The 24682-nt window shown below is 49.5% G+C and overlaps 1 protein-coding gene across 1 annotated transcript; it reads left to right on the top strand.

Moving 5' to 3' along the window:
- Positions 1-92: 92 nt before the first annotated feature.
- Positions 93-23238, top strand: HSF4 (heat shock transcription factor 4; the record flags this gene model as incomplete). The annotated part of the gene is made up of 13 exons (XM_084270183.1): positions 93-215; positions 4136-4244; positions 5375-5502; positions 6568-6692; positions 9035-9110; positions 10471-10535; positions 13190-13289; positions 14016-14134; positions 15960-16184; positions 18110-18215; positions 20142-20207; positions 21843-21930; positions 23042-23238. 13 exons carry the CDS (start codon positions 93-95, stop codon positions 23236-23238), a joined length of 1527 nt encoding a protein of 508 aa, XP_084126309.1.
- Between the last annotated feature and the right edge of the window lie 1444 nt (positions 23239-24682).

Below are 24682 nucleotides of genomic sequence, written 5' to 3'. Positions count from 1 at the left end.
AGTGGTTCATTCTCTGTCGGGCACACGCGCGTGCGGGGAGGCAGGCACGCCGAGAGCGATGGGGTTAGCGTGGCTGGGGCACTGAAAAAACTATGCAGGACTCACCCAGCTCGCTGGTGATGGATGGATACTCCAGCAATGTGCCAGCCTTCCTGACCAAACTCTGGACGCTGGTGGAAGATCCTGAAACGAACCATCTCATCTGCTGGAGTAGTGTAAGTACAGCGAGCATCCGGCGTCCCCGTGTGCCTGCGACACCAGGAGAAACCGAGGTGGGAGGCCCCATGAGAGTACAACAGCTTCCCTTTGCTTTATGAGTGCTGGGCAGCTAACTGGAAGAGTGAGAGGACCCCAGAGTTCATCAGGGGAATGGATGTACTCAGTCTTTTGGATGTACTTGATCTTATTTCTTTGCAATATTGTGGCTTTCCTGTTTTAAAGGGATAACTGGTTTGAGAGCCTGTTAATAACAGCATATACATGTTTCATTTGAAACATCTTAAAGGGTGTCTAACAAGGAATCTTCTAAAGATCCAGACTCAGAGAGAGAGGGGGAGAGGTGTTTCACCTTGCTTCAATCTACAGTTGGCTAAAATTTTCTAGAAAAGCTGCAAAGCCCTTAAATAATTCCACTTCTGCTTGTGCTATTTCACGTGTGTCTCATGAATGCCTCAGGAAAAAGTGGCAGATAAACAGCCTGCAGCCCTGCAGCTGAAACCAACAGATCAAACAGACTTCAGACTGGCACCCTAAATCACTTGCTGTTTTGGAAGGGCTTTAGTTGGTATTTCAACTGGTCTGCGAGCTGATCGTGGTGATGTGTGTGTGTGTGGTGTCCGTGCAGCTTCATGGGGAGACAGTGCTTTGTTTTGGCTTCTTGTTTGTCACTGAGGCTATAACATGTGAAGTGCAGTTACAGGATTAAAATGATTTATTTGTCCCCCTAGTAGAGTACTTTTCTGCACCACTCTGCAGAAGAACTTCTTCCCGGTGAGGGTGAGGGAGCCCTGGGACAGGCTGCCCAGGGGGGTGTGGAGTCTCCTTCTCTGGAGATATTCCAGCCCTGTCTGGACACTGACCTGTGTGACCTGTCCTAGGGACCCTGCTTTGGCAGGGGGGTTGGACTCAATGAGCTCTGGAGGTCCCTCCCAACCCCTACAGTTCTGTGACTCTGAGGTCCCGTGCTGTGGTTTTGGCTGGATTAAGGCTTGCTGCAAGCAATGGTGTGATTTGCCTGCAGCAGGGAGTTGCCTGCTAAGTTGTGTGCATCAACTTGTTCTCCGATATCAACAGCCCTTGACAAAAGCATATTTTAAGGGGAAAAAAAAGCCTAAAGCAGCCTTTCTGTCATGTGTTTGTGTCCAGCAGCGTTTTCATTCAGAACTCCCCATGGCATTTGGGCTCTGTGGTTGGTTGTCCAAGGCAACAGCTGCTTCCTGATGTAGGTGTTACACAACCATACCTCTCCCAGCCGCTGAGCTTTGGTACCCTGTGTTTTAAACTAAGGGCTTTCAAGCCAAGGAGGGTTTTCTTACATTTATAAATAGCCTCCTCTCTGTTACACTAGTAACACTGCCATTTTTGACCAACCACCACCACGCTCTGCTTTCCTGCAACCCAGCATTGGCTGTAGCCACATTCTTGGGAGGTTTTGGTAAAGCATTTAGATGGCTGAGTTTCCCATGTTGTATGCTCCTCTTCTATCCAACTCATAGAAAATTGACCTATAAAGACCTGTTTCTTAGTGTGAAGGAGAAGAGATGGAGAGGAAATGTGGCAGTGTTTTTTATGGAGATATATAGATATATATATACACACACTAAATGCTGTTGTAAGGGGGAAAGGAAAAATCTGCTGTCTGTGTCCATGCTAGGCTGGACAAGAAGTAATTAAATGAGTTTTTAGAATTGAAGATGCAGTTAGGAAGAAACCCTGACAAATTCCTGGGGTAGCTTGTCTGGGCAGGACATAGGGTATCTGTCAAAAGCAGTAAAGACAAGGATCTGCCCAGACTGACACCTAGAGTCAATTTTGCCTTGGGCAGAGAAGACTTTCAAAGTTTCTCCCAGCTTGTGGTCCCACGATGTAGCAGTAAGGCACAGCTGCTGTGCAGGAACAAGCTGGCACATGCCTGGTTCATTGGCGAACACACAGACACTCCAAAGTCTCCTGTGTCTGTAAGAACACCTGTGGGTGCACCAGCTTCTGAGAACATTGCAGCCCTGAATTCAAAGGAACGACCTCTTGAGAGGCCACAAAGCAGGTGTTCAGGTACACAAAACCCTCGTGTTTCTCATTCGACATCAGCCTGGCCACCCTGGGACACACTTAGGGAATCTCTTAAGCACCTGACCAGCTTTTGCTTCTGCTGCATGGGTGGTGGCTGGTGGGAAAGGCCCTGGTGATGATGGTCAGAGGGCACTGTCAAGGCAAGCGATCACCTTCAGTGTTTGCAACAGCTAGCAAGAAGTACAGCTGACCTGGAGCTGTATGTAATTGTTAGAGCTGGCAAACAAGCCAGAGGGAATTGGTACTGTTTGGTGACAGAAGCGTAGTGGCCTCTAGCAGAGCTGCAGGGTGTCCCAGCTCCAGTTTTCCAGCCCCTCTTTAGTCATCGAGCTTTCTCCTGGTCCCGCTCCCGCTCCCTGGTTTAGAAACTTCCAGGCAGCCCAGAGTGCACCCATGCAACGGCAGCCCCTGTGATGGGTGCGTGGTGGGATCCACACTGGTGTGCTGTTACTGCATGCAGAGGCTGAGTGTTCACTTTTACAGAGTGTGACCGCTTGACTGCCGGTAATAAGGCTGGATGCAGCAGGAGGACTGTTGCTGTGCTGCTCTTGGACCCCTCCCCGCTCGTGCAGACCCTGGTGTCTTTAGCTGTCTGTCCCTCAACCCAGCTGCACCTGAGCTGGGAAGTGCCTAGAACCTGCTGTTGCCTTCGCATAGCTCTCTGCATCTTGCCTGTCCCTCTGTGAAGCTGTGGTGGGCATGGGCAGCAGCTGGGTGTTTCCTCAGGTAGATCTTTGTTTCTTTCCACAAGCAAAGCCCTGTACCAGTCGCTGCAAGTTTACAGAATTACCACATGTGCCTCATTTCATGGCTGAAATAATGATTTGTCATTCCTCCAAATTCCCTGTGCTGCCCCCCAATCCGGAGCAGAGGTAGGATTTAGGGTGGTCTCTCCTGGAGGCGCTGAGGCCGTTGAGGTTGGGGATGGAGAAAACATTGTTCTGAAGTGCTGGGAACAGATGGAGATGAATTGCCAATTCATCCAGCCCTTGAAAAGGTTGCATGGGTTGCCCTTGGCAGAAGGTTTCCAGGCAGTGTCAGAGCGTGGGGTCTCACAAGCCCTCTGTGTCCCAGCCGCAGTGCCCATGGGCAGATGGCCGGCAGGCCTGGACGCGGCCTGCAGCCTGCCTGCTGCCAGCCACCCCGGTGCTGGGTGCTGCCTGCTGGTCACAGAGCCAGCAACACCACCCAATGAAACCAGCATTGTCTCTGGTTGCCATGAGTGTTGCTAGCTGGGACCGTGAAGCCAGGCTGGTGGTATTTTGTGGGTTTCCCCTGTGGTTGTCTGCTTTCCAAAATGATCAGGAGGAGGTGTGCAGGGCTCCATGGTCAGCACGGTGTCTCCAGAGTCAATCTGCTTTCTTGCTTTGCTCTGTTTCTTTTGCTATGTCTCCAGGCAGCACTTCCTGCAGGATTGCCGTGTTCTGGAGCAAATGGGTTGGAGTTAGACCTGTACAAGCAGATAAAGGAGTTATAATGGTAATTCCCAGGACCTTCTTCATGCACCGGAGTCTTTCTGTGAGGTCCACGCAATGGGGGGATGATCACAGGCTACCACCTATAGGGATGCAGAGGTCTGCGGTTTCTTTCTCCCACCCAAGGCTCTCAACTAAGCAGTGGCAAAGCTTAGTGGAAAAAGATCAATGCTGCAGTCATAGAGGACTGACTGTAGTAGACTGAAAGGAGAACATCTGTCCTCGAAGGCTGTTGTTACCCTTCTTACCTTCAAGGTGACAATTCTGAGAGCATGACTTTCCCTGCTGTAGGACTCAAAATCACCTCCTGGGCACCTCTCATGGTTGGGAATGCTCCTCTGACTTCGCCTTTCTCCTTGTCTCCTTTGCAGAATGGCACCAGCTTCCACGTGTTCGATCAGGGACGCTTTGCCAAAGAGGTGCTGCCCAAGTATTTCAAACACAACAACATGGCCAGTTTCGTCCGGCAGCTGAACATGTGTAAGTTCAACCTCCAGATCCTGGGCTGTGTGGGTCCCATGGACATGGGGAGGTGGAGTGACAGAAAGGGTGGGAGGGACAGGAGGCATGAAAGAGAACCCTGGATAGAAAAGCTGAGATCTTGGTCGCTGTGTTCTTCTGGCTTTACTGATTTTACCAAAGAGGACTTGCCTCTGAGATCCCAGGGGAGCAATTTCCTTGCATTGACCTTGGATTCCAGCACGAAATTTCTCTTAGATTACATTGTAAGATGTGAGTTTACAGCTGCTGGGTTTTCTTCTTCTCTTACATTGATTTGATCACCTACTATTATTTCTCTTCTATTTTATTCTATATGGGGCATTTCCAGGGGGCCTGATACTGTAACACCTCCCTCCAAAAACATCTGCTTTTGAGGGTAGCCTGCCCAGAGCTTTTCCTTTCACCAGCTGTACTGCTGACCTAGCAAGGGGCAAAACTTTCTCTCTGTAAATCTTGCCTTGCTGACCAGATGTTATCACCCCTTAAAGGAGGCTCTGGTGTACTTTTCAGCCATGTCTAGACCACAACTATTAAATATAGGGGGTTTTCTGATAGTTTTTGGAAGTTTTTCAATGACTAATTCACAAAGTTCATCAGTGAAGTTTCAACTTTACTATTTAACTAGAACAGCAGTGCTATTGTGTGTTTTGGACTGGTCTTTAGATATGGCTGAGAAACCTATTGAGGACTTCAGAGAAGTACTCAAAGTAGATTTCCAAACATGTGTATGACCCTTTCTTTTCCAAAAGTCGAGCCTGGTGCTGGTCTGTGTCTTTGAAAAACCTTCGCCTGGATCCCTTTGGCTTGGAAATCAAAAGACATTTCATATGAGGAGGCATTTTAGCTCCTTGCAGACCAAGAGATTGCCAGCAAGGCTTTCATTGTGGGGGCCAGGGGCATGCACAGGGCTCTCCTTCATGCTGGATTTCTTGTAGATATGACCCATAACATGCCCAACCATGGGGAGGGGGCATAACTGTGCCTTGAGCACCTCAGAATGTTGGGGGGGAATGAACAGAAATGTGCTCAAAAGTGATGGGGGTGGGAAGCGAGGAGGAACGCTTGGGCCAGGGGTCTTCCAGCCCTTCACCTGTGCCTTCTCCATGCAGATGGCTTCAGGAAGGTGGTGAACATCGAGCAGGGGGGTCTCGTCAAGCCTGAGAGAGATGACACTGAGTTCCAGCACCTCTGCTTCCTGCAGGGCCACGAGCACCTACTGGAGCACATCAAGAGGAAGGTGAGGGGAGGGTGGTCAGGGGGACACAGTGTCCAGATCCCTTGGGGAGCCCCTGGGGCGGGAGTGCTGAGGCAAGGTGGACAGGCTGATGTGGGAAGGTTGAAGTGAGGTGAGAAGGTTGAGGCAGGGAAGTTGAGGCACAGGAGACCCCTGTGTTCCTTTCTAACCCTTCCACGTCTCTTTTTTTTTGGGTAGGGTTGACCAGAACAGCACTTCATGATCAGATCATTGTGAGGGTATCTCTTGATACCTCCTAAAATGCTTGTTTCCTTTCAGCCCATAGGCCACCATGCTATGGACTGCTCAGCGTAACTCCCAAGACCTGGTTTCTGTCCTCTCCATATACATGTGTGGTTGGGGTGGGAGTCCTTGGTGTGCAGGGCTTGGCTTGCATCAGAGTTTTGTCTGCACAGTATCATGAGACTGTCATGTAGCGCTACCCTCTTTTCTAGAAGAGTACAGCATAACTCCCACTGGCTCTCCCAGCAGGCATCTCCTGGTGTTGCAGAAGACAGAATCTACTTCTGCCTGCTCTTGGCTGTCTTCTCACCTGTCACTGATGCCCAAAAGGGGCTGTACTCCTACTGAATTAGTGTAGCAACTTCAGAAGAGGGACTTCAGCAAAAGCCTTCTGGAAATCCAAGTGTAATTATGTCACTTTGAAGCATCCCTGTAAAACACCAGGCTGGATTTGGTCTCCCTGTAGCTGAAGTAGAGAGAGTTAATCAAACAACATAGTTGAATTCCTCCCTGGTCCACAAAATACGTTTTTTCTGAGTTTCTTTCCCAAGCTGATTTGAAATAAGTCCCCAGCCTGCTGAAGGGTTCTGCTGCTAACAGACAAAAGGATTTGTCCTGCTCTTTGTGTTTTAGCCCTTTTGCTCTTCCTGTAATACCTTCAGGGCAATTCAGACTCTTGTGCTTGTTGCCTGTCCTAGCATCTCTGCATGTCAGAGCCTGGCTGGTGGAAGTCCTGCCCCAGAGCTGCAGCAATGACTCTGTCCGTGGCCCTTCTTGTGTTGGTAAAATCCATCTCTGATTTTTTTTCCCTTTTCCCCTTCTCAGGTGTCAGTAGTGAAAAGTGAGGAGACCAAGATGCGCCAGGAGGACCTCAGCAGGTTGCTATACGAGGTACAGATACTGAGAAGTCAGCAGGAGAACATGGAGTGTCAAGTGCAGGACATGAAGCAGTGAGTTGAGTCCTACTCTGGCTGCTTCTTATGGGCATTTGCTTCTCTAGAGCTGTTGATCTCGGGGAATGTTTGGAAGGAGGAGCCTTACACACACCCCTCCCCAGGGAGCACGTCCTGAGCCAGGGACTAAGCACAGGACTGGGTCTGTTGAGACAGTAACACGTGGGATTCCTATGCAGACCCCAGGATCTACAAAATATGCATTAATGCTCAGCCTGTCTTCTGTGAAAGGCAGACACCTTCTCTTCAACTATGATTCACGATTGAGCTAGATGATTGTGAAGGTCTTTTCCAACCATGATGATTCTCTGATTTCTCTTTACAAATGAGGAAAGTGCAGAGGAGGCTGCGTAGGAAATGTGTGTATAATCTGGGGACTTAGGGCAGATAACTGTGTTTCCTCCAGAAAGAAATGATGAAAGATGGAACTCTTTCTCACACATAGAAAAGTCCTGGGTAGGAATGTGGTGTCCACTCCACCTATTGAAAAAGTGTTTAAAAAAGGTAAATCTTTGTCACCCCCCACCTCTAAAATATATGACTGGCCTAAAATATATAAGAGCTGCTGTAGCATGAAGTCCCATCTCTCTGAAGACTGTGTCTTCTGACATGACCAAACTTCTTGTATAACAGCAGAACAAGCAGATGTGATGCTTCCTGCATGTGGCTGCCTGACCTCCAGCTGTCTGAGGCTCTGGGGTTTCCTGAGTCACGTGCTCATGAGCAGTTTAGTAAATGGATACGGTTTTATAAGTCGTGTGCTTGGAGAGGTTTTTATTTCCTGCCAGAACTTCAATCCTTACAGAGAACTTTGTTTAAAAAGCACTTGAACAGTCAATAAGACTCCCAAACCTCCTCTTATAATGAAAGCTGATAGTCCTACATCACCAGATGATGCTGGCATCCCGGGCCTTGAGAGAACATCCTATACTGTGAAACTTCATTCCAGCCCAGCACCCTATGTGCAATGGAGAAATGTTCTTATCCTTCCTCAGTTGTTAGTGACTCCCACAGCTAGTGCATGAGTGAAATCACCCCATGAAATCCAGGCAATGGAAGAGTTTCTAGGCTTGTATATTCTTTAAGTTTTAAAGAATTCCAGTATTGATTTGGCCTTGTTTCTAGTTTATTCTCCCTTTTGATTTGCTGGCTCCCTTTTCCAGCTGGCACTGCATTCAGCTGCTGACAATAGTACAACTTTTATAAACTAAGACAGACCAGAGATCCCAGGCTGGAACCATGCTAAGAGCCTTACACCAGTGAGGAATGGTGAGGACAGAACCCCAGTGCCAGCTGTGAGGTGAAGGAATGCTGCTGTGCTGGAAATCCTGTCGGTGCCAGTGTGGAGAGTTCCCTGTAGATTCTTGCAGCAGCAGTGGCTGTACTAGGGCAACTACCATGCTCTGCTGAGCCCTGGACCTTATCTTCCTAGTTCTGTCCTCAAATCCACACCAGGAATGGCTAAAAAAACCTAAGTGATAGGTAGCAAAAGGATTTATCAGTGTCACTGTACAACTGGTATTGCCAGCCCGTCAGTTTGAGTACACCCATATCGTTGTGATAAATTTACTAGAGGAAGCTCTTTCAGTGTGGACTTTGCTGGCATCCAGGTTTGGAGGCAGCACAGCAAACAAACTGCATCTGCCCATCCCACTGTCTGGGGCTGGCTGTTCAAGGAAACCTGTAACTGCCCCGACTGCTGCATTTGCAGACAGTAAATAAATACGCTCTCTGCAATTGCATGATGGGCACAGGCCTGTGGCTCCCGTTAATGGAATCATTACAAGCTTTGGGGTACAGGGCTCTTAAATGCAGACATGTCCCTTGAGCTGCTCCAGTCCCTCCCAAACACACCCTCATGCCAGCACATGGACGAGGTTTCAGCAGGCAGAGTACATAGGATCTCTGTCCTGAAGGTATTGGGCTCTCTGGGGGTGGTTGTGGAGAGGTTGGGCTTTCTTGGCTCTGCAGAAAGAACAGCCTTGGTGACCCAAGTCATTCACAGCCACAAATCGGGCCTTGCTGAAATCCTGAGTTTGGCCCAAGTGTCCCACACAAACTAAGCACTCGGGTCCTCTTGTTGCCTTTGCCTGTTGATGCTGGTGTTTCTCTTTGTTTCTCCTCCAAGCTTTGGTCTGTAGCTCTTTGGAGGTCAAGGAAACACAAGGAAAGAAAGTGTGTGACCCAGTTTGGGACACCAAAAAGAGCCAAGCACTGCAAGAGCCCCAAAGCAAGACAGGCTTTGCACGACTTGGTCTCCTGTGGCATCATCATCATGGCAGCACCATGGGCTGTTGGGGTGTTTCTGTGCTCACAGAAAGTTTCTGTTTCACTTTCAGGCAAAATGAAGTTCTCTGGCGGGAGGTTGTTTCCCTCCGGCAGAACCACTCACAGCAGCAGAAGGTGATCAACAAGGTAGTGCTCATATGAACCCTAAACACACGTGTGCCACACGGAGCATGTTCTCCTCTGGCTTATGTTTTTCTTGTCTTCTCCACCCCCTGATGTTCCAGCATATTTATTTCCCTCTCTTTTGAACTCTGCTGTGTTCTCTGTGTCTGATGGGAACTGTTCGTTGCCAATGCATAGATGATGCTCTTGAGCAAAAGATTTTGGTACCCCTGGCCAGTCCTAACAGCTGTGCTGTTGGAAACCACTTTTCTGTTGAAGCCCTGAGCAGGGGAGTGCAGCTCTCACTGACTACCCTGTATTGGCCATGTCCTGGTTGTACTGATCCCGTTGGGCCACCCAAATCTCCTTCCCTTCACACACGAGAGGAGCCTCCTCTCCTGCCAGCACCGAAGCTGCAGTCCAGCAGCTGTTGCATTCTGGTGTCGCTGGTGGAGGTGAGGAATTACTGTTCAACCTTTCAGAGTGAAGGAGCCCTGCAGAACTGTGCCCCTTAAAATCCAGCGTGACCCACGCTCGAAAAGGCCTCTGCGGTCATTCCCCGATGGTGCTGACGTGGCTGAGCTTGTCCCCCGTGACTGAGCCACGTTCTGACCTTCACGTGGCATCAGAGTCATGGGACTGGCTAGAAATGCATGAGGCCATGAAGCCTTCCTCCAGCTCTGAGGCAGGACCAGCCACGCTGCTCACTGTAGAGGCATTTATGCAACTCCACGTTGTTCCACTGAGCAACGCGTGAGGGGTGGCTGTGATACCTAACAACTACACTCTGGAGGTCAAAGCAGAGCATTAGGCTGCAGCTGACCTGGGGCTGAGTGATTCCTCCACCAAAGCTTTTCTGCATCCTTTTTAGTGTCCTGTTAATGTCAACACTGAATTTTAGGGGGCTGAAAAACTCATCTGGATGAGCTCAGACCTCCATCCAGGGCCTTCCCTAGGGGGTTTCTTGTTAACACTTGCAAAGTCTTTGTCAGACTTCACAGAGCCTCTCATAAAGGTCTCTGAAGAGTTTTATGGAGGCCAAGCCTATCTCCAGGCCCAGGAATGTTCACGTGTGGCTTTCCAGGCAGTCTCAAGCATAAAGGGGCTAGCTGGAGTTCCATGTTCAAGCAAGGTGGGAGAGAAAACGCTGAGCACGTGCATCCAGCAGGCACCTGGCCATGCTTCTCAAAGGCTGGGCAGGTCATTTGAGTTCTTGGAAATCTTAGTTTGGTTTTGGGCTCTGACCTCTCATGCCATTTGGCTCCCACATTTCAGCTTTGGGGTGGTGGTGTGAGGGAGGGATGCTTGAGATAAGAACGCTGCGAGGGCAGGGAGTGCTGAATCACTCTGCTGATTAACACCAGATTTTGATCTCTCCTGACAGCTGATTCAGTTTCTGTTTGGCCAGCTCCAATCAAGCCCTAGCAGCGCTGGGATAAAGAGGAAGCTGTAAGTACCCTTGTGTGGTGCACACATGCTCACGGGTGCATAATGCTGCCCCCTCACTAAAAGCACAAGCTCAGCTTGCCCAGGCAGGCAGTCACCGGACTGGGGCACCATGGTGATGGGAAATGAATGGGCTGAACTGCCGAGTCAGACCTGCTGACATGCCCCATTCAGTGGTCTTTAGAGAAGCACCGTGTCAGCTCATGACCTTTATTTGGGGAATACAGAGTGCAATGGGAGATGGGGACGCTAGTGAGTGAGAGGGTAAAGGGCAGGGCCCCTTACAGGTTCCAGCTTTGCCACTTGTCATCAGTGGCAAAACTCTTCCATCCAGGAACTCTTCTAGGAGAGCAGCTGAGCACTTCTTGCTCTGTGGTGCTTGTGGGGAGACTGTGGGGAGAGGGGCTCCTAAGAGGAATTTGCCATTGTGGCTCAGGCTGAGGGCAGGGACCTGCCTTCAGCTCCCACCTTTATTGCCTTGTGGCTGTTGTCAACTCAGATACTTCTCTGTGCCTTGGAGAAATGAGCCAGACTGACAAGAAACGGGATGCTCAAGGGGAGTGAATTCCTTTAAGCCAGTGTCCTGGTTCTTGCCTGACTGTTCTGGTGAGGATTGTAAAGGAAACACAGGCTTGACTGAAGGAGCCCATGATCTGTGCAAGCAAGCTGGGTCCTCTTACCTCTGCCTACTACCTCTACAGAGCCTCTTGGGAGAGACAGATGCTGCACAGAGAGCAGTAGCAAGGAAGAAGTCTCATGGGGAGGGTATCAGCTGCTTTGAGTCTCTAGGGCTCACTGAGTGGGGAAATTTTCCTTCAGTGGAGTGGGGAAGCAGAGAAATGAGATGCCAGATCTGATTTCCACAGTCAGGGCCGTGCCCTTCCTGTAAAAGCTTTACAGCCTGAGAAATGTTGTCACAGACCCTTGCTTTTTGAAAAAAAAAAAAAAAAAGCAGATAATTTAATGAGAAACTCTGCTGAAAGGGGCAAAAGGGCACCAAAAATCTCTGCATAGCAACTGCGTTGGCTTCCTTGGGAAGAGGGATCATGCCAGTACAGCCCAGCTGCAGTCTGCACGGTGTTGTGCATGTTAATTTGGGTTTCTGCTTCCTTGGAAACGCAGAGGTCTGCGTCCAAGGAGCCCTGAGAGCCTCATGCTCAAAAGCTGCCCTTCCATCCTTCCCAGTTTTGTTTCCCTGCCTCTCTTTGAAAGGACTGTGTGAAAGCACAGTGCACAGCCCCACCGAGCAACTGGGAGCTGCTTTGGGCAGGATGGGCATGTCTGTAGGTCCCAGGGGCATGTCTGACCTGGGGGCTGTTAGATGGGTTGGTGCCAAAGTTACTTGGGTAAGAAATGTTGGACAGGGAGGTTTATTTGTGAGCACAGAGCTGGACACTTAGAAATCCCTAATTGTCTCCAAGGTGGCCATGATATCTCGGTGTGTACTGAAGGGAAGCTCATGCCATAACAAGGTCTGTGTCAGGGTGATTCAACTCTTTTTTAAATTCTGCATCTTTAATTAATATGATAGAATAGAATAGAAAAAGGCTGCTAAATCAGCTGTTAGACCCCCTGGGATCTCTAGCACCAAGGTCACAGGTGTCCTGCTGTGCAATGCACTGTGGGACCTAATTGGAGTCTGAGCAAACCCATAATTTCTCCCAAGATATCCACCTCCAGTGTCTGTAGGATGAAGGGAGCTGGGAATTGTCTCCTGTCAAGCTTCTTAGAGCCTACTGTGGAAAAACCTATTGACATTCCCTGGTTCTCTCAGCCAAATCACTGTCTTGTACACAAACACTGGAGGTGCTTTTCATCACTAAGCGATGCTGGGAGGAGAAAGGGCGTTTGCTGGGCAATTTTATAGGATGATGACAGCATTAACCTTAGTGGGTGCGTAGCAGAAGATACCCAGCTTCTCTGGGACTGTGGCACAAAACCAAGGGCTGCCACACAGGAAGTTTCTTGATGGAAAGGCAGTGCTGTTTCCATGCCCCTTCTCGTTTTCTCTTGGTTTCAGTCATTCCTTAAGCATAAAGCCCTCCTGCTACAGGACCCAGCGTGCAGACACGCTGCTTCTTGTCAGTCACCACCTGTAAAACCTGTCAGGTTTGAGATGAGTTTAGGCTCTGCTCTGCTCTGTCTCTCCCCCACTGTTTTATTACTTAGCCAGTGGCACGGGTTCCTCTTCTGCTCTGCAATGAGAGGTAGCTTTGCCAAAGAGGCCCCGAGGGCAAGGGTAATGAGGCCAGATTCCCAGCATTGCACTAGGAATTTCAGCATAGCTGCCTCTAGTCCAAGAGGCTGAGGATCCAGCACAGAGCTTTATGCCTCTAGCAGTTGGAAGAGAATGAGAATTGAATTTGTTCAATTCACAGCATGAATTGAACCTGTTATTTTACTTGCATCTTTCAAATAAGAACTAGAAAGCCCAGATCATCCCTTCTTTATGTGGCTGATGCCCATTTTTAGTGGTGACCTCATTCAAGGCCACTGTTTCCCTTCCTTGTCCGTAACACTGGACAAGAAGGTGACTTACAACCCACGCAAAACAGAGCACCCAGGGGAGAACAACCCTTGCCTGGAGACATTTCTTGTGCAAGCAATCAGGAAGCAGTTGGTATGCACTGGGAAAACAAACCAGTTTCTCTTCACAGGCCTCTGATGCTTGACAATGGGATCTCAGCTCCACCAGTGTCCAAGTTCAGCCGGCATTTGTCTACAGACCCCCTCCATGACCCCTACTTCATACAGTCGGTAGGTTTCTGCCAGCCTCTGAGCTTTGGGGGGCTTCTTTAGCCAGGGTGAAAAGATGTTTGAAGGGGTAATACAGATTACAGAGTAAGGGGTTTGGCAGTGAAGAAGGGGTTTGCAAAGCCAAGCGGCTGTTTCCTCAGCTCCCCTGTGTCAGGCAGAGGCGTGTGTGGGAGGCCATGTGTTATAGGAGGGAGAGGCAGACCCTGCACCCCAGACCTTCTGTGTTGGTACCCCAGCCTGGCTCCCCTCAAGGGCAGACAGGAAGAAGTTACTCCAGACGTGGGTCCTATGATCTTCAGACCAGAGCTGCATTTTTGCAGTTGCTGAAGGATCCCCCCCTACCCCAAGCCCACCAAAGCAGGCATGGGACACATGCAGTTGACATACTTGAGCCATTGTGAGACCCCCTGTACTCTCCTGTTGGGCTGTGTTGGATCTTTCCCTCTGGAGAGGGCTAAGCATTCTAGGCAACACTGTCAGAGGTGGTAAAGCCTCTCCAGGAGCTGATGCTTGAGTCACAGTGCTTGTTTTACACCTGCACCTCTGTGTGGAGGAAAGACGAGGGGAAATGATGAAGTTGCATAGTAGGTAAAAGCTTTTTCTGTTTCCGTACAAGGAAGACACAATGTCACAGTGAGTAAACTCTCTCCCAGATAGGACCTCAGACTTGTTCTGGCCCTCAGAAGGATAAATCTATATGATTTTTTTTTTTTGCTTTCCTCTTAGCCATCAACAGAACCTGCCTCGTGCTTAAACAGCCCTGTGATTGCGGGAGGCCCCATCATATCCGATGTTACTGAAGCATCCAGCATAGTAAATATGCAATCCCCTCCCAACAATGACAGGTAAAGGTACCTGGAATTAAAACCAGGGACAGCTGGGTATGGACATGCAGAACTTGAGAAGAGTTTTTCCTGGCGCAAATTCTACCAAAGTTTCTGTCCGAGTCATGAATCCGTGTGGATGTGGTGGGCTGGAGTGTGGGTCAGATGTTTGGAATTAGGGAGGGACAATAACAACACAACTTTCCAAACCAAGTCAGGAGTTTTGTGCTGTGAACTTCCACTCACCTCTTTGAGGGGTAATCAGGGTTTCTTTAGGTTTGTTCTCCAGACAAAGGGCTGTCTCAAACTTCATCAAGCGATGAAGTACTTGGCCTCGTTGGGTTTCTTGAGAGAAAGGAAGTTTTCTTTTTGGCTTTGACGAAGAAGAAACAGAATCAAACTGCACATCTTTCCGCTAATGAGAGCAGAAAGGTTGCATCACAACAACTTCCGATGTTTGACAACTTTTCTGTGAAAAGGGCCCAGTAACTCAAGAACCGAAGAAGACAGAGATGTTTTAGTGCTTATCTCTTCCTGCCACAGACATGCCGCGCGCTTCAGGCTAGTAGCAGAACAGCTACAACTATGTCAGTGGAAAGTAAGTAGATGAATCATGGAAACAGTTTCTCAGGCAGAGAGGCAAGGCAGTTATGCTCTAGAGATTGCCTGTAAATCTGCCTAATAATTGGAACCGTGGATATAAGATTAGCTAGAGGCATGTAAAGGGCTCCAGCAAAACCCCAACTCGGAAGCCATTTGTAAAGAAGAAAAAAAATGAGTATAACCATAAAGTTACTGATTTCTGCTAATTACTGAGTTTCTGGTAATTAGTGAGTGCCATCTGGCGGCCTCTCATCCAGCTTTGTGGCTTGAGACTGAGCTGGCCGCGGCCCTGATCAGTTCAGGAGTGTGGTGCTTCCTACATCTACATGAGCTTCTGGTGGGACTTTAGGACCCCTGAGATGAGAAAACGATCTGGAAGGAATGCTGAGGGGGATTTCTGTAGTGCCACATCCCATCCCACATGTGTGACACGCTGGTGTGTTGCCTTGCAGCAAAGTTAGCCTGTAAGTAAGTGTGGTAAAGATGCTGTTCTTTCAGCCTCGTGCCTGTTGGTCTACGTGCCTCTGTCACTTTGGCTCCAGCAGAGCACGTGCACAGAGAGCTGTAGGGCTTCCTGTGAGCAGCACAGAGCAGATCTTTACATGCCAAATGCTGCTATTCAAAGCTTCAACATCATACATCTGCCTGGCAGTGACATGGAGTGCTTCTCTCTCTGGAAAAAGGCAAACCTCTGCTGCCAAAGAAGTAAAACATTTGGCTGGGACTGTCAGATCTGGACAGCTTCTGTCCCAAATCCTGCATGGCCACAAGATCCAGACCCGTGTCACTGGGATACCTGAGGTGCTGGCTGGTTTGATCCAAACTGCAGCATGGGAAGGTCTTACTGATCCCATTCCTATCTCCAGGCCGGAGACTTTTCTTTTTTAGGGGAACCTATCTGGCTTAGTGACCCTTTAACCCATCTCAAGCCCAACACTCATCTGAGAGGAATGATGAACACGCGGCTGTGTATTTTCCATATGTGCAAACCAATTGACCAGGGTAAATTCATTATAGCTCTGACTGAGCAGGTGGCTGAAGATAGTCCAGCTGAGCGTGTTTCTGAAGCCTGCTGGAAACAAGCCAGGGTTGCTGGATGCTTTTCCCCATCTAAAGGAATGGAAAGACTCCATGGGGCAGTTTGGGAAGCTAAAGCAAGCCCTTGTCCTATTGCCCTTCCCAGTACTGCAAGGCCTTTGTGGAGCAGATGCGTGTGTGGTGCTAACTCTTGCCTCTGACACAGAGAGAAGTGCCTCATGCTGATCAAGGAAGAGCCGGTCAGCCCTGGAGTGAAAGCCACCGCCGAGCCTGATGTCCCCCTGCCAGGCTGCCGGGCTTGCTCTGAGCCCCCAGTGCTCCCAGTTGCCATGGTTCAGTCTGTTTTGGAAGGCAAAGGGAGCTGTGGTGCAGCTCCACTGGGGACCTCGCAGCCATCTGAGAGAAGAGGCAGAAGGGCCTTGCTGGACAGGTGAGGGGGCAAAGGAGAGCTATGACCCTGTGTGTTTTGTGGCCCCACTAGCTAGGGCGAAGGGAGGCTGGCCTTAAGCTGCCTAATGCAGCCTGGTGAGCGCCGTCTCTTACCTGTGGCACCTGCTTAGAGGACTGTTGGAGCCCAGGGGGAGGGTCACAGTGGTAGGGGTCTGTGCATGACTTGCCTGGAGGACCCAACGGAGGACCCAACATACCAGAACATGTGCATCGGAGCCACATGAGCAGGGAGAGGCTTTCTGAGGTGAGAGGGTCCGAGGTGAAAGCTGGAGCCCACACTGTCTGTGTCTGCAGACAAGCTGCACCTCCAGTAGCTTGTGGGCTTTCTGTCCTTTGCTTTGTTGAGTCTCCAGTTACATGAAGCCATAAGGAAACACTTGTCACCGCTGTTTCTGCGCAGTGAACAAGGTGTCACTTGTGTGCCGATGCACAGACAGTGATGGAAGATGAGAGACAATCACCATCAGAACCCCTGTGCTAAGTAAGGCACATATTTGATAAGGCACCGAAGCCTTTATCAGACCCAGGCTTGGGACTGAGGAGGAAATCATTTACCCCATTCTTTTCCTCTCCAGCGCTGTGAAGTCAGTCAAACAGACTTCTGACTGTAGCCTTTCCTAGTCAGTGCTAGCTCTGTCTGCAGGGGACAGCCAGTCACCCTGGCACCATCACGTGGGCTGCATGGGATGTACGGGGGAGCTGATGCTGTGAGAGATCTTCCTCATCGCTGACTAAGAGTGAAACCCCGTGAAACTGGGCTGTGTTGCTGGGTGCTTGCCTCTGCCAACCGGAGGGGCTCAGTAAAATGCTGGTCAGACACAAGGCTTTAGAATTGGGTATAAAACTGTGCCTGAAAAGCCATGACATAGCAAGTGAGGTCACTCCCAGGGTCAGGAGCTGGGACTCTGCGTTCACTGAGCACAGAGGTCTGGTACAAAGGGGTGGAGGCTTCATTATTTTGAAGCCCGGGCACACAAGTATCCTGCGTGTGACTGTCCCCCCAGAGAACGATGCCCGATTGCAAGAGGGATTAGGGCAGTGATTTGGCTTTGGAGCTGTGCTCTGCCATGGTCTGAGGCTGGCATCCTGGCAGCACCAGTGTGATGGGACAGCATGCAATAGACTTCACCTGCAGCGGGAAAGCATGGCTGCACCTTGGTGGATGAAGTAGAAGTTAACTGCAGAATTTATGGCAGCTGCAGCAATGTGAGGGTAGCTGGGGCCGGGGGGGACACACGACCCACTCTATGGAGTTATCAGAAAGGCTTCTATTTTCCTTCCAGTCCTTACAGATAACAAAATTCCTCCTGAACTCCACTGGCTACTTAAAACCACTTTATTAGAAGAAAAAATGTTTTCTTTTTAAGACCCTGGCTTTTAAAGAGACTTTTTTATAGCTTTTGGGAGCTGTTAAACACAGCAGGGCCTCATGGTTGTTCCTTGAGCTGAATGTCTCTGGTAAATGCAGCCTGAGGGCATTTGGCAGGTGAAAGTCGCTCCTTTAAATTGGGTTAGGGTTATTTTATATATTATTTTAATAGTAATTCAGCCTCCTGGGACCTAGGAGAATGGGAATGCCGCCTGTTCTGGATCCCAAGAGCCTCTCTAAGATGATTTCTTTGAAGGAAAGCTTTAGCTTTCCCAGTCTTGAAGAGAGGCATGCACACTGTCCACCACCAGACTGCGCGTGTCACTGGTTTTACCATCAGCCAGGTCCCCTCTGTGCACTGCCAGGCTGTACTTCTGGGATTAAACAAGTCACACAGCATCAACCCAGCCTGACAGCAGGCTCCTGGTTTTTCTAGATGATGCTTAACCATACACTGCGTTTGCTCAGTCCTGCTTGTTTCTCTGCGTGCCTGTGCAAGCCTCGCTCACAGCAGTACTTCCCTTGCCTTTTCTCAGAACAGATACTTCAGACCCGCTGGAGGGCACCGACTGGAGCTTGGAAGGGCTGCAGCTGCTGCTGAGGAGCCAGCAGTACGGCCTGGAGCCCACCAGCCTCCTGGATGTGAGTGTCAGCCTTTGGGAGTGTGCACACCTTTGGGGCTGCAGTCAGACAGACCACGCTGCCGCGTCTCGCGTGGTGCTCGCCTGTCACGTGCTGCCCACAGAGCCAGTGCTCTACCTTGACCTGCTCATAGGAACTGGCAGGATCCTGGGCTCCCTGGTATGAAAAAGACAGGGATCTCCTGGAGAGAGTCCAGAGAAGGGCTACAAAGATGATGAAGGTCCTGGAGCATCTCCCCTATGAGGAAAGGCTGAGTGACCTGGGGCTGTTCAGCCTGGAGAAAAGAAGACTAAGGGGGGACCTTATTAATGTTTATAAATATCTTAAGTATGGGATGCAGGGGGAAATGGCCAGCCCCTTCTCAGTGTCTGTGGAGACAGGACAAGGGGCAATGGCTGCAAGTTGGAGCACAGGGAGTTCCACACCAACATGCGGAAGAACTTTTCCCCAGTGAGGGTGAGGGAGCCCTGGGACAGGCTGCCCAGGGGGTGTGGAGTCTCCATCTCTGGAGAGATTCCAGACCCATCTGGACACCGACCTGTGCAATATGAGCTGGGGAGCTGCTTTGGCAGGGGGGTTGGACCTGATGATCTCTGGAGGTCCCTTCCAACCCCTGTGATTCTGTGATTTCAGGCCTCAAATGATGCTTTTTTTTTTACATTTCTTCTGGAAACAGACGTATTTGAACTTAGAGGAGGACAAAGTGCAGTGCATTTGGTGAAGACACCATCAAGAGACCTAGCACCTGTACATAACATAGGCTTAGTGAGACTCTCTAGCTGGCTTGGAAATTGCTTTGGGTGGGTTAGTTTAATTTTTTTGCATATTCTGCACCTTAGTTACTCCTAGATCATGTTCAGCTCTATTACCCTCCCCTTTTCCTCATCTTGTGTGAACCACAGCAGATGCCAAGTTCTCTCTGAGATCTTTTGTCTATCTCCACTTCTCAGGTCACTTTTCTCTAGAAATGGATAGTGGTTTTTTTCTCAAATACATATGCAGAAATGCAAAGGTTGGGTTCTTTCCCTCTCTCACGCTCTCTCTCTCTCCCTGTATGTGCAGTTTGTATGTGAAAGGTTTTTGCCAACAATCAAGTTAACCCCACATGTAGCAAAAGATCCTGTATGTCAAAGAGATGCTCCCTTGAGGAGCTGCTTCAGACAGACACATGGTGAACTTTCATGGATAAATAGCAATGAAAAATCACTGAAAAAAAAAATTAAAAATCAATCTTATTCTCTTAAAGCCAGTTCCCAGGTGCCTGTGATTGATTTTGACTTTATGGGAAGCTTTTCTGATGGCTTGCTCTGTCACTGGCTCGGTTTCTGTTCATTGCTTCTTATTCAGAGGTGTTTTCCTGTTGCTGACACACTTTTCTCTCTCTCTACAACTGGACGTCACAAGAGTGAGAATGAATCATAAAACTGTACCCCAGATCAACAGCTCTTTTTTCCCAGGTTGCTCAGGCTTCTCAAGAAACTGCCGTCTCAAGGAATTCCCAGCAGCGATCTGCCCTCTGTGGGGAATAGTTTTCATGGAAAAAAAAGATCCCCTGTGGGAATCTGGGAGCACCCTAGGACCAGAGAGCAGCAGAAAAATAGGGCTCTGACTTCCATATTGCAGTGACACAAGGAGCTGCCCTGGTTTAGGACGTGACTGTGGCCCTTGGTACCTGGAAAGCAGCTTGGCCTGCGGATCAGCACAAGTTCCTTGGACTGAGCCCTGGCTGCTCTGGCTGTGCTGTGTACCCACACAGGAGAGCCTTTGCCAGCAGCTCAGTGTGCTGGAGCGACTGAGGCACAGCAGGTGCTGCTGCCCAGCATCTCTGCTGGCGAGGCTGTGGCTGAGGATACAGGCAGCTGCAGACATGGGTATCTCGGACCGTTACACCCTTCACAGCCCTTATTGTCTTTTTTCTCCCAACAGGTCTTTAATCCCAATTTGCCTTTGAGTGAGTGGAATTTGACTGAGATGGAAGCCAGCCTGTCCCCGGTAAGAGACGTGTATTTCAGAGGGAGGAGAATCAGAACACAGCTGTGAGGGAGGGAGAGCTCGTGCATAGCTGAAGAACACTGCTGCGTTGTTTTGTAGGCAGAGGGGAGAGGGTGGTAAAGCACAGCACATGAGCATCTCCGGAGGGCAGGCTGTCTTGTACCTGGGACCTGGCTCTTCTGTTCAGCCAGAACTTGTTTAGGGGCGTGTTGATGTCTTGGAGTCTCTGATGGAAACTGGCCACTCCCAACTTGCTTTTGGTGTGAATATCACTTCCTACTAATCCCATAGATTCCCAAGGTGTCTTTCTGCCAAAGCCCTCCATAAAATATGCCTGGAGAAGGTGAAGCCACCCCTGCATGTTTCAGGAGCAGTGCACCCCCCCACAGAATTACAGTAGAGGTTCCTGTATGTCGCCTCAGAAAAAACAAGAAGTTCTGTCTGGCACTACCCTGTTTAGGCTTTGATGCAATGATTCTGAATTCACCAGGTAATTCCAGTTCCCGAGTGTTAGGAAGGAGAGTCTCCAAAGAGCTAGATGACATTAGCAAGTCTTGGAGGCAAGAGACAGTCACGTAAAAGGGATTGTGGGAGAGAAAAGGCTGAGAGAGGGAGGCTGCAGTGTCAATAGTTCAGTTCAGTGTTCAGCAGAAGATTTCAGCCTCCCTCTTGGCCTTTTCCCTCACACGCCGAATTCCTGCATCTGGTGCAGCCTGCCCTTCAGCTTGCTTCCCTGCCAGAAAGCCACGAGTAGAGCTGGGAGCAATACCTGCAGCTACTCCACGCTGAGAAGCGCTGTGCAAGCAAAAGCTGGTTGATACAGACAGTTGTAGGCAAGCAGAAGGAAACTTCCTTCCGAGGGCTGGGGGATTTGATCCATGTGGGCAGGGACAGCCGCAGTGACACCAGCCTGGTCTTCTCTCGTGACATGAGCTTCATGCCATGTTAGCTGACAGGATCTCCTGGAGAGAGTCTAGCGGAGGCTACAAAGGTGATTAGGAGCTTGGAGCATTTTCCCTATGAGGAAAGTCTGAGGGAGCTGGGGCTGTTCTGCCTTGAGAAAAGAAGCCTGAGAGGGGATCTGATCAGTGTTTATCAATGGCTGAAGTGTGGGACACAGGGGGAAATGGCCAGCCTTTTCTCAGTGTCTGTGGGAAAAGGACAAGGGGTGATGGCCTCAAGCTGGAGCACAGGGAGTTCTGCACCAATATGGGGAAGAACTTCTTCCCAGTGAGGGTGAGGGAGCCCTGGGACAGGCTGCCCAGGAGGTGTGGAGTCTCCTTCTCTGGAGATAATCCAGACCCATCTGGACGCCAACCTGTGCAACCTGTCCTGGGCACCCTGCTTTGGCAGGTGGATTGGACCCAATGAGCTCTGGAGGTCCCTTCCAACCCCTTTGTGAATCTGTAATGGGTTACATCTCCCTTAGCCCTCTCCAGCAGGCACAGCAGCCCTTGAGCACATGCTTTCTAGCTGGTGAAGCAGGGAGGAGAGGCCGGGCAGGGAGGAGAGTGTGCGTTACTGGCGGGTGTTGCACAGCACGGATGAAGCTCTGATTCTCAGAAACGGCCTAGTTCTAACGAGCTCCCCTGTCTTTGTATAATTGTACATTGTAGTTTATATTTTTGCATCAAGATGCAGCGACTCACAGTGGACCTGGAGAAGAATGCAGCTGAGCTGTCCCCCAAAGCATTCAACCCACCCTTTAACAACGCCTGCCCAGGTAGGAGCGCGGGCGGCTCTTGCAGGCTCGGGAGTGGGGATGTAATTAAGGCATGAATCATGGCAGCAGATAGACACAATGATTGTTGGTCAGCAGTGTTTCCACAACAGCAGAAAATCCAAGGGGGTCAACTGAGGCGGACGTGTTACGGAGCTGCCTCTGCTCCTGCTGGGTCCACACCATGTCTATCAGTGTCTCCACTGTTTTCTCTGCCTGTTCATTGGCACCTAAAAGCAATGTGGGGATCTAAGTGAAGTAGGGGTGGCAAGAGCTGGACAGGTACCCTGTTTCCTCTGGCTGCTGCTACAAGAAAGTGACCTGGGAGATGCCAGCAGCCAGAGACAAAGGTCATGTCTCTGTTTCTCCAGACCTCTTACCAGACCTCAAGGGAACAGTCCAGCTGATTTTTCTTCCCCTCACTGACTTTGATAAAGCGTGTCATTGACCTTAGACATGAATCCAGAAGTGTTTCTCTGGTCTTGGAATAGTGATTTTTGTATCATTTTTATGTGGATTCTGCTGGGCTAGACCTGGAAAAGAAGCTTCTGTGAGCCTCAGTTTACCTCAGAGTTTTGGTATCTTGTGTGTCCTTCAAGGACTTCCAGTCTCCACCTTAGGCTCACCATCTTGTGTGAGCAGCAAAGGCCTTACAAGCCCAGCTGTGCTGGAGACAGTTCTTCGGCAGGCTGGGCTTGAACTTCACAGGGGGAGCATCCCTGGTTTACAAAGCCCTTCTGGTCCATGCAGTGGTGTGATGCTAGAACAATGGGGCAATTGGCAGGTGTCTCCTCCTGTAAAGATGACAAAAAGGTCTTGGGTGGAGGAGAAGAGAAGCTTCTCTTACCTGCTTCTCAGCATCTCCAGGCGTTTAGCCATCCCTCTTTAGATTCTTGTGAGGCATCTCAGCCTGCAGGCAGAAACCAGCAGGGATTTCCATTGATTGTAATGGGCTTTTGAGTAAATCCAAGTCTGACTCAAGTGTCTCCGAGCATTTCTTGCCTGGAGTGAGGTCCCTCACCTGCTGTTGCAGTGGGAATTTGCTGCTTCTACATAGGTAAAGTCTGGTCGCTGGCCTTCCAGAAACCGAGCTTTCTGTTGTCTGTGTTCCTAGGGAAAGATGTTCCTCTTGAAAGCACCCAGCAGTTCCTCATTGATCGTCAGTCCATCTTTGGAAACGACCTCCTCAGCTTGCCTGAAAGTTCATCGCTTTACGTTCCATCTGAGAATATGACTTCCTACCTGTCCTCTGTGGCTGTCCAAGGGGAGATCCCGCTAAACCTCAGCGCTTCGACTGACACCAACCAGTGATTTACCTTCCGAGAAGCATCATCTCCCTCCTGCCCACCCAAGCGTCCACAGGTTTGAATGTAAAGAAACCCAAGTGACTCAGAAACCCACAGGAAGGTGTCTTCTTGTGCCCTCTCTTTTTGAGTGGTCGGAAATGGTTGGTAGCTGTTGCCTGACCCTCCCTGCACCTGGCTGTTAGTGTTCACACAGGATAACGATTTTAAAACAACATACTCCTCCTGGGGCGTGCTCCAGTGGGGACTGAGAACCTGGCAGCCTTTCTTTTTTCTTGAAAATGCTTATAGAAATTTCCATTCATTCTTCTAATGAAACTTAGGCAAGGGGTAGCTTGAAAGTTCATCAGGGACTTGATAAAATAAAGTGATCCTGAGCAGTATCTGTAAAAAAATAAACCTGCTGGATTTTATTGAGGCAGCAATGATTAGCTATGAGGCCTGACCCTTCTGGATGCGTAGTTTTTAAATAGGAAAACAGTCCTATGTGCCAGTCCAATGCTCTAAAAAATATTATTTTATCAATTTTCTGGTTTTGATGGGATGTACCTGAACCTCTCCTTATCCTCCTAGGATAGGTAGGCAAATGAAGGTCTCTCAGGGTGTGCTCCAAAGATGTGACTCAAGCTCCTTAGAGGAGCTGCAGACCCTTGCCAACCCCAGAACATCCCATACTGAGTTGAGAGACTTTGCTGTTTGGGACTTACTTTTTTTCTAACACTACATTTATTTCCTCTAACATGAAGGCAGGGCACCCCATACTTTAAAAAAACACCCAGCCAACCAAAGGGACAGACTCTTCTGCGCACAGAATTTCCCATGTGCAAAGAGGCCTGAGGGAGCACAGTCTTGGCTTTGGTATATTCCACAGCCAGTCCAGTGATTTTATTTTTCCCTTGACCTTGACCTGTTCCACATCCCCTGAAGATGTGTCTATTGGTCTATTGATGTATAAAATCTGACAGACCAGTTTAATTGATTGGATCCCCTTTTTTGGAAGGACTCTCAGCTGCTCAGTGTAGGAGAAGGGCAGAAGACAGTCCTCTATGTCCCTCTGAATTTTCTTCTGTCCTTTGTGCATCTGAGACCAACCTCCAAAGGTTAAATTGATTTTCCCCTTCCACGTGGTTTCTGACAGCTGAGTTTCTCAGCAGAGCAGAGCTTTGGGGTTTTATGCTGTAGTTCTAACCAGAATGTATTCTCTATCTCAGTACCTGATGGCTGATCTGCTGTTCCTTAGGAAAGCCACCCAAATGCTGTAAGGCAGGCCCTGGGAAATTCAGCTAACTCAGGGCTAAGGCAGGGAGGTGTAAGCCATGCCAGTATCATTTAAAGAAATGCTCTGTCTGCTTCAGTTGCCAGGGCAAAACTGTATTTCTGAGCATCCACACCCCAAAACGTAGTTGTTCAAATGAAGGCAGGTTCAAATTCTCCTTAGTAAGATGTGCATG

Source organism: Gallinula chloropus (assembly GCF_964237585.1).
Source record: "Gallinula chloropus genome assembly, chromosome: 13".
Taxonomy (NCBI): domain Eukaryota; kingdom Metazoa; phylum Chordata; class Aves; order Gruiformes; family Rallidae; genus Gallinula; species Gallinula chloropus.
Note: the sequence above shows the minus strand (reverse complement) of the source record. Positions and strands in the feature narration are given on the sequence as shown.